At 29.1% G+C, this 10,416-nt stretch overlaps 1 protein-coding gene across 1 annotated transcript in view; it reads right to left on the minus strand.

The window, feature by feature from the left end:
• LOC142323695 (uncharacterized) overlaps positions 1–7,302 on the minus strand; it is a 337,049-nt gene extending 329,747 nt beyond the window's left edge. The window contains exon 1 of the mRNA XM_075363798.1: positions 6,471–7,302. Coding sequence (XP_075219913.1) covers positions 6,471–6,727 — 257 coding nt within the window. The 5' untranslated portion in view covers positions 6,728–7,302. The remainder of the gene's footprint in view (positions 1–6,470) is intronic.
• Between the last annotated feature and the right edge of the window lie 3,114 nt (positions 7,303–10,416).

Below are 10,416 nucleotides of genomic sequence, written 5' to 3' on the forward strand. Positions count from 1 at the left end.
CTATATGCTATTAGAACGTATAATATAATTTAAACGTTACTTCAAGCAGAGGCTATTATCTAATTTTTTTTTAAATATATTTTTCACTAAAGTCGGTTGTTAAAAAAAATTTAAATAATTATTTTAAACAACTTATAATAATAAAAAAGAAAAACAAGCTCACATTATTTAAAAAAAAGTAAATAAAATATATTAAATTAAGAAACAAAATAATTATAAACAAGGGATCGAACAAAGCACAGAATACTACTAAAAAGGGTGAACAAATTAATTTCTTTATCATTGAAATAAATATCTACGAAACAAATCTCGATTAATATTTAGATAACTGTTTAAGAAAAGAAATTTTAAAAAATAGTCTAGATTTTGATATCCTTAAAAAAAATGTATATATATATAGACGAATAATTAAAATAAAGCTACTTCACTGACTTCCGTAGGGTGTTCATATTTCACCCGTAAGGTTCTGGGTTCAAATCCCGGTGACCTTGGCATATTTCATACGCTACAGACGTTTTATATCATGTTTCCACGCACAAGCCTTGAACTTACAGAGAAGTCCAAGTTTCACTTGACAAATCTACGTTGATCTATTCGTAGTACATATTTTAAAACATCTGTACTTATTTAAATTATTTATCTAGCGGATCTGTTCGGGCAGCACCGTGCTTAACCCACAGCGATATGCGTTTCCACGTTGTCCTTGACATTTGCGAAAGATCTCTGGAGATATGATTCGAAAGACTTTAATTTACGGATGTCGACTTTGAGATACACAGGCCTTGATTATTCTCTACAATGGAGTAGTCGAGTGCGATAAGTTCAGATTGATCCATTGCATTGGGTCCGGTGATCTTTGCGAATCACAAACGATTCAGCGGTATCCTATATCGATATTATTCTGTAGGTTTTGGCTAAATATTCACTCAATCCGATCAAAAAGTAAAACAGAAATTTTAGAAGACATAAATGTAAATGGTATTTTTTTTTTTAAATTCCAATATGCACTTTGCAATCTGTTTAACTAGTGAATAATAAGCAATTCTCCTAATGGCCCGACGAGAAGAGGGGTGATATGTATGACATATAAATGAAGTCTAGTCGAACAGACTCAGGCCGACCATTCCTGAGATGTGTGTTTAACTGAACCCCAACCATCAAAGTACAACGATATCCACTACGTAGTATTTCAATCCGTATAAAAATAACTTTTACTAGAATTTGAGCCTCAGAATCTTCGGCTTTGAAAATCAGCTGTTAAATAAGCGATTTGCGACGGGGAGTTTACCATTTCCAACTCGGTGGGGCAAAACTGTTGTGCAAATGGTACTTGAGTACAAAAAAATTGTTTTCCTGTTGAACATGAAAACTTTGTAAAAAAAATGTAGCGGAATTTTGTTTGGAAAGAACAGCAAATTAAATTTCATCGTGCCATGTCCTTAAAGAAACTTTAAATAACAGTAATTCGCAATATTTTACAAAGCTGAAGTGTGTATATTCATTTCATTTTAATATCGTGGTATCTGATTTTTATAAACTGTAAGTTACTTTTTATATTTTTAGTTAGCAGAGATTTATTTACTTTGTAATAAAAAAATCGTAAACATTTAATAAAATTTTAATTTTTAACAACTATATTATAAATACAGCTATCGCTCCCTCCCGCTCCATAGTGTTTAGTGTTTCTTTCTATCGAGTGTTCATCTTGATTCTTTAGGGCCCAATTTGAAAATCATACAACATAAGCCATAAAATTATTAATCTAAGTTATAATTCTAACGGCTTGAAAATCGAGATCATAACCCGCAACGGAAAAGTAGTGAAAAAAATCATCAAACAATTTTATATTTTAATCTTTAAATTATAACACAAATAATTTTTTTTTTCTTGTTACATATAAATTTTAAAAAAAAATCATTTGTTAAAAATCTAATTAATAAAAGATACTGCCCTGGCCTGGCAGACGTAAGATATTGACACGGCTATTTTTACCCCGTCTGTTCTAAACAAGAATTACAGTTATACAGACAGGTATCGGCTAAATAAATTACATATCGAAGATTACTGGTTCATTCACAGTAAAATGAAAGCTCATTATTATGAAACAGAAATAAGAAAATAAAAATACATCATTCAGAGTAAGAAAAAATCCAAAAATTTTAAAAACTTGTTTAAGCATTTTAATTTATTTTATTGATTAAAATGAATCATTAAAAAAAAATACCGAATCCAATTTGATGCTCTGGATATCAACCGGCACAAATTAACCTAAGTTTGGGCAGCAATAAAAATACCTAGGGATGTTATAACAGCTCTTTTGAACTCGATTTAAAATTCTAGTTATTTTTATTTTTTTATACATTTTTATTTTTTAATATTATGATTTTTCAAAAAGATTATTGAATACACATTCTTGTTCTGTAATATTATAGAATACAATTAAAGTTACATATTTTATAAGCAACAATCCAATCCAGAAGTATATTAAAAAAAACTACTTCTTTGAACATTAAAATTGATAAAATTTAAGATAAAAAATCTTTTTTATGTCTGCTGAGGAAGATTTATCTTTGAAACACGACATTTTAAATAATAATAATAAATTTTACCAATATGTTAATATTATAAAAGTTGTATTTACACTCGTGACTTAGAAATTAAATAAATAAGAATAAACTAATAGAAATTTAACATAAAAGGAATAACGATCAGAGTAAAAAAAAGAGACTGTAATTGACAAATTCCAAATTAGAAAAAACAAATTAATTAAATACAAATACAAAATAATAATAACAGTTTTCAAAAAACAAGTAAATTCGTTTTAAATTTTGAGTTCTAGAAATTTATCCCAAATTAAAAGTTATTATCCGAAGGTTCCGGGTTCGAATCTCGTTCAGGCAGGCATTTTTCATATGCTACAAAATTTCCATTTCATACTTCCATGCACAAACTTCAAGTGCATAAAAAATTTAATTTCACATATTTGTTAAATTTTGAATAGACGTAAAAAAAAGCTGCCCGTTTGAAAAATTGCTGCTCAAAGGTGAAAATCCTGCATCTACAGAAAAAAAATAAGTAAAGAAATATAGTGAAACGTCATAAACTGTTACCAAGGGCAAGTAATGGCTTTCTGAAATGTGGACTTAATACCTCTTTATCAAAAATATACGAAACTTTTTGTGTAGCCCATCGGGCTTGGTCTAGTGCTTAACTCGTCGTCGCAAATCATTCCTTTAACAGCTGATTTTCGAAGTCTAAGGTTCTGAGGTTCAAATCCTAGTAAAATTAGTTACTTTTATACGGATTTCAGCACCAGACAGTGGACACCGGTGTACTTTGGTAGTTGAGGTTGAATTAACTATACGTCTCAGATATGGTCGGCCTGTTTCGGTATAAGACTACACTTCATTTACATGTCATACATATTATCCTCATCTCATTAGGACTTTTGGTAGCGGGGGGGGAGGGTTTATTCACTAGTTTAACATTGTATCATTGTATTAGAATATAATCCTATAAGCAATGATGACTCCAAAAGAAATATCTTTAAATCGATTATGAAAATTGTGAAACTTTTTTTGAAAAAGTTTTATACTAAAATTATGAAAAAAAGGTACAATGGGAATATTAAAAGAATTTCCACACAAAAAATAAAGAGAAGAATAATAAAAAGAAGAAAATCGGTGAAAAGCAAGCCAAAAACATACGATGAGAACCTCTACTTTTTTTGAATATGATTAAAAATTAACTGATACATAACTAAAAGCCCAAACCGGGACTGAACCCACCAGGATTCTTATCGGACAAATTCGGCTTCAAAATTCTCTTAATTAAGCTACTAAGAAAAATTAACAATTCATAATTTTTTCCATTCATGATTTAGCAGAGAACTGTAATCCAATTCTTTATAATAAGAAATAACTTTAAAATCTACCGTAAAAAAATCACAAATTTTATCTTCTACACCTTTACAAATAACCAAATACCGTGTGCTTCCTTACTTTTTTAATTTAATACATCCCAATAATATAAAATTTTGATTGTTCTGCAGAACAAAATTTCTAACGCATAAAGATTACACCTTCAATGCCGAGAAATGGTGCGAAACATTCGTGTTTTCTAGATACGAATATAATACACCTTTTCAATATGCCAATAGATATCTATGTAAAAAATAAGAAATAAGCACTGATAACGAGTTTTATCATTTGGGAATGAAAAATGCCAAATGATTAAAAATGTTTTAAACATTAATTCCGATATTTTAGGTGGCTTAAAATTTATTTATTCAGTTTTCTTATCCGTACATACATGAACTAAACTGAAAATATCAGAAAGTCAATTCAAAGGACATTGAAAAATAAAATTATTTTTTTTTATACCTAGATCAATATTTATAATATTATATATTTACATTATAAATAGAGCAAAACACTGATTTATAATTTTGGGATTGCCAAAACATGAAATCTTTGAAAACGATTAGTTTTCCGGAAAAAAGTTTTAACATTTTCGATGATTTCCTTGGATACTCACAAGATCCATGTACATGCACTAAACGTGTAGTAAAATTCTTTTATACCGAGCATTTATAATGTTCTGGAAACAGCATTTTTTTCGAGTAAAAGCTAGCAAAAATTCCGCCTTAATTTCTACTCGCAGGTAAAATAATACTGTACAAAAAAATTTTGGGACGCAAATTATGGGGTAAAAATAAATGGTTTTATAATATATTTAATCAGAAGTTTCCAAGAAAATTCTTGTTGATATAAAACTGATAGTTGAAAAACATACTTTTTTATATTCTGTATAAATTCACTTCGTCATATCAATAAATAAATAAAGCATTTCAACAAAAGGTTTAAGAAAATTTATTTCCGAGTAAATTAATCAAAATTAAGTCAATCGAAAATAAAATAAAATTTAAATTTTACTTAAAACAAAATATGGCAGAAAATGTTACGATTCAAAAACCAAATAAATAAAAAATTCTAACAGTTAACAAACTAAAATTATAACTGTTTTACTTTCTTAAACGATACTGAGTCAAATTACCTCCTTGAATGTTTATAAAAAGCAACGTACAATATAAACATGGTATATGTACATGGTATATAAACATGGCTTAGTAGCACGTTTGTTTTTAAAAAGTTCCTACAAGTGTCAAATTAATTCTTATCGGACAAATCCGGCTTTCAAAATTCTCTTAATTAAGCTACTAAGAAAAATTAACAATTCATAATTTTTTCCATTCATGATTAGCAGAGAACTGTAATCCAATTCTTTGTAATAAGAAATAACTTTAAAATCTGATCACATATTTTGAAATCGCATTATTTCTGCAAGTGATACAAGTGATAAAATCTACAAATTTATAATATTAAAAAAAAAAATAAAGAAAATACTGAATTAAATATTTAAAAAATTAAAATAGATAAAGGGATCACATTAATGGAAGAGTAAAAATTGATAACGAGTTAAAAAAAATAAATACTAATCTAGTAATTATCGATATATCGTTATTAATTATATAGTAATTATATATCGTTACTAATTTATCGGGTAAAGGGGTAAACACACAAATTAAATAATCAATCCTAATATTATAAGCCAATTAAACTAACTATACGTAAAAAAAATTGTTCTGGTGAATACAGAAACAATTTAGTTTACACTAAACTAAGGTCTTAACAAAAGACATAAAATTAAAAGGTTCCTATCTGTAAATTATAAAAAGAGTAATACTTTTAATTTAACATGAGGTGAATTTAAATTTTCCAAAAACCTTAACAGTATTATCTACATAATTAAGAGAAACTTTATTTTTGTTCCCCTTTCACTATAAAAAAAAAAACAATCCATTACACAATGTATCTAGCTCATCAAGAATTGAAGCAAAGAAATCATGCGATATAAAAATCCGCCGATCTCCGTGGCGGAATGGGTACCGTCACGGCCTTTTATCCGGGGGTCCTGAGTTCGAATTCAGGTCAGGCATAGCATTTTTTATAAGCTACAAAATTCCATTTCCATTTCCCCATTTCCATCCGTACAAGCTTCTGTGATAAATTAATTCAAGCCAAAAAAAAACAAAGGATCCAACAAACTGGGCAATGTTTACCTATTTTCATTGCAAAACTTTCGTCAACATAATGGGTTATAATATAAAGGTTTCTTTTATGTTGAAGAGCTTAGAAATTTGAAATTTTTTAAGTAAAATTAAACTTTTAAAAATTATCTGAAACGAGCCCAACTTAGTTAATAAAAACGGTTAAAAACTTGAAATATAAATTACTTGAAAACAATATGTACAAATGCTAATTAATTAATTAATTAACAAACGAATAAATAATCAGGTTAAATTGACCTAAAAAACACATTCGCATTATGAAATAATTTATGTAATATATTACGAACACATGCGATTTTATTATAATTAAAATAAATAGTAAAATAATACGAACACTTACGATAAAATATCTCCTTGAGGTCTGACAGATGTTTCTTTAGCAGTTAATCCATTAAAACTGATAAGTTTCTCCGTTTCTCCATCGGTTAAAATTTCATAAGATATAAAATTTGAACTATTATTTGGTTTTATGTTATGCTGATGTCCGGCAGTCGTTAAAAATAACAAACCGACAATTATACAACAATATAAAACACTTTTTTGTAATATTAAAAATATATTATTAAAATACATACCGGCCGCCTCTAACGGCAACATAATGTTAATTGTATTATTATTAGAATTATTTAAAAAATCTAAAAATGGTCCAATATAAAAAATTTTATTATAAAAAATAAACAAGAATTAAGTTCCGATCATTTAAAAAAAAAAAACAATTGTTTTCCCATCAATTCATAAAAATAAATTTTAGAAATATTAAAATTATTAGCGGTACCGGGTCACAATTAATTAATTAATATTATCGACGGTTAAAGATTTTTCAGTGTTTGTATATGTAGAAAAAAAATTATAATCGACGTACCGACTGATAATAGATTATAGTGGGCCGGCTAAAATATCAGCGATATCCACAGCTGCACGCCGGTCGCTTCGACGGCTGTTAAAATCAAACTACAAGAGTAGCGAAGAGCGGTAATAGAAACCGAACACGAGACTGGACCGACAACATACGTTTCGTACAGCGCCACGCGAATAAATAGCAAGAGATACGGTTTAAGAACGCGCCGGAGATATACAGGTTCGTCGAAGCCGAAGAAGAGGCTAGCGAGGCCCGAGTAAAACCGACCGACTGCTGACAAACGTTCGGACTGCCCCTCACGGGCTACCCCTCCTCACTCTCCTGATCACTATACTCCTTAATACATGCACACACATGCACACACTCACTACACGACGAATGTTCAGTTCGCCGCCGCTGTTAAAAGGAATCGAGTCGCTCACTCGCTATTGGAAGTGTAGTATCAGAGGGTATGGAGAGGGGGGTGGGTTACACCGTTCTGTTAAACGAGGTGGTGGAAGAGAGCTCTCTAGCGGTGATACGCGAAAAGACAATCGGACGATACGTGGTGTGATGGCGTGATTCATCATGTCCAACACAAGTCACATTATACCGGTATAGTTTACGTATAAACAAAACATAAATAGCTTATCGTATAAAATACCTTTTATAATAACAAATAATTGACTGTCGCTCATCATAAACATTCATGATTTACTCGCTTAACGGTATTTTGTTTCATTAAACACGATATTATTACAACTACTGTCATTAAATCGAGTACCGGCAAAATAATGTCGTTGAATAAGAAGTTTCATATTTACCGCGTATTTGGAATTTAAAAAGGAAGTTTTAAAAGATAAAACTACTGTTGTGGAGAACACATCTACCACATCCTGTCCACATGATACAAGGACATGCACTACAGCTCTTTTTTACTTCTTTTTTTATAATTAATTAAAAAATTTACATAATCCGTATTACCTGAAATAAAACTAGTACTATGAGAAACAAACGAAACAGTTACTTACTGACATATTTTCTAACCCTCAAAAAATCAAATCTTCTTTTTACAGAATATTCCTTAACGAAAAGGCTGAGATTTTTTTTTTAACCCAGCATCTATCACCTTCTACTCTGTGTACTTTTAAGATTTTTTTTTTAATTCCATCCCTTTTGAACATTGTAATTTATATTTTAAACATAAACTTTTCCTAATAATAATCATTTTTCACTTTTTTTCTATTAATACAATCCAGGTGGAAATTGTTAGCTATTTTTTTTTTTATTTCAGCTTTGATACCCACGTTTACAGTGTTTAATTATCGTTTTATTTTATAAACGTAGATTGTTAATTTTTTTAACTATTATTCTTTTAACGTATTTTTACAGTTTATTTTTATCTATGTTACAAGCAGCTTTATTCCTCATACTAAATATGGCCGATACATAAGACAATGTAATTTCATCATTCAATCAGTTTTTTTAGTTGACCATTATTATAAAATCAATCTTTTTTATTGATATAACCTCCACAGTCAAATTCTGGGGAGAAATCAGCAACCCATTCCAGATCAAGAAGGGATTAAAACAGGGAGATGATCGACCACTCATATTTTTCAGTACTGTATTAGATAAAATTATGAAAACATTTTGGGAGAACCTTTACAAAAAAGGTGAGATAACAATTAAACTTTTAGCAATTGCTGATTTAGCTATACTGACGGGAACAAAAGATGCAATTACCCAAATTGAAGACCTTCAGAATTATAGCTGAACAGGGTGATTTACAAATTTATTTTACCAAAACTGAAATCATACCAAACATTTCAGTAAGAAAATAATCTATACCAAATTTGGAAATGTAGAAGCAACTAAAACTTAAAGATTTAGGATATATAATCAAGAATAATGAAACAGACAAAAATTCCTTATGAATTAATTAAATTGGCGAAATTAGAATATATTTACTAAAATTATCACAAAAAAAATTTTGTGACACGGAAACGCTCGGAAACTAATCGGAACGTTTTGTTTTCGAGTTAGGGCTAGCGAAATATTTCGCCCGGATTTCAGCACTTCTAATAAAAAGAAGCCCTACTGTAATTTTTGGGACCCAAATTAAGGAGTAAAGTTGGTGCTTTCTTCTGTAATTTGAGCTGGGAAATAGGTTAAAACAGGTCCCATAACTGTAACGCCAGTAGTTTTTAAGATATCCGATGTAAAACTAAACATTACATAAGACACAAATAAAAACTTACATAAAAAACAACAACCGTTACACCAATCTAATTCTTTTAGCAAAGGTTTTCATTATACTATAAGAGGAAATCATCTAGATAACTTCATTATTGGGTGAAAAAAAACTCAACCGGAAAACAGGTAAACAGAGTGTTAACGTACTCGTACTTTGAGTTGCTGAATTCATTTTTATTTTTAATCTCTTATTTTTCTTACAAAAGTATTAAAAAAAATGCTTTGTTCTAACGGCTTTCTTTATTGAGATTTAAGTAGACATAACCGTTTAACCCTATTAAATTAAAATAAACCTAAATTAAATTTCATCACTCACCGCATCGATAAACTTGAAATATTAATCCGTACTCATATCACTCTCAAAAAATAAATAACACTATTTTGGTATTTACTTGCTGAGGATGAGCTTTACTAATAATAATTTATTTATTATCTCATAATTAATTACAGGCTAACCGTCCGATTACAACCACTAATGTTAATGAATTTGTAGCATGTGAAAAATGCTAAGTTTCATTAAAATCCGAACCCTGGATCTGCAAGGTTGAAAGGCAGAGACGCTACGCTACCAATCGGAGTTTTTGATTTTATGCGTATTGTTTTATATGTGGATAAATGTGCGTATTGTCTATATCTATGGATAAATGTATATCCGGTTTGTCCACGGTTTTTATCACCTCAACTGAGTTACGGTGTTTATCGGTATTACAGATTTAGTTTTTCTATCTGTTCAGTTAATATGTATTTTTCAAGATGATAAATTTTGCTCTATTATGAAAGCACTCTCAGTGCTTCAAATAAATATAATGATTAAACAAATAGTTCCTTTTTATAACGTTATCAGTTAATATTTTTTTTATTATTATGTTCTATTATAGAGATCTGTGCTTCATCAGAACGCGCGCGCGCGTGTGTGTATATGCGCACGTGTACGTATATATATAAAAAACGTATTTAAAAATAAAAACTATAAAGATATATGTTTAGTAGACATTAAAGAAGCATTGAATACTCTGTTGGTATTAGAATCTGGTAATAGATAATAAATTAATACTTTGGTACTATAACTGAATATATATTTAAAAATTAATTTTTCAATAATATAAATTAAACGTGTTAGTCTGATCTTACTTAAATCTCACTTCTCCAACTGATAATATAAATAAAAGTCTTAGTGATTTTATGAATCCGT

Source organism: Lycorma delicatula, chromosome 4 (assembly GCF_047948215.1).
Source record: "Lycorma delicatula isolate Av1 chromosome 4, ASM4794821v1, whole genome shotgun sequence".
Classification (NCBI taxonomy): domain Eukaryota; kingdom Metazoa; phylum Arthropoda; class Insecta; order Hemiptera; family Fulgoridae; genus Lycorma; species Lycorma delicatula.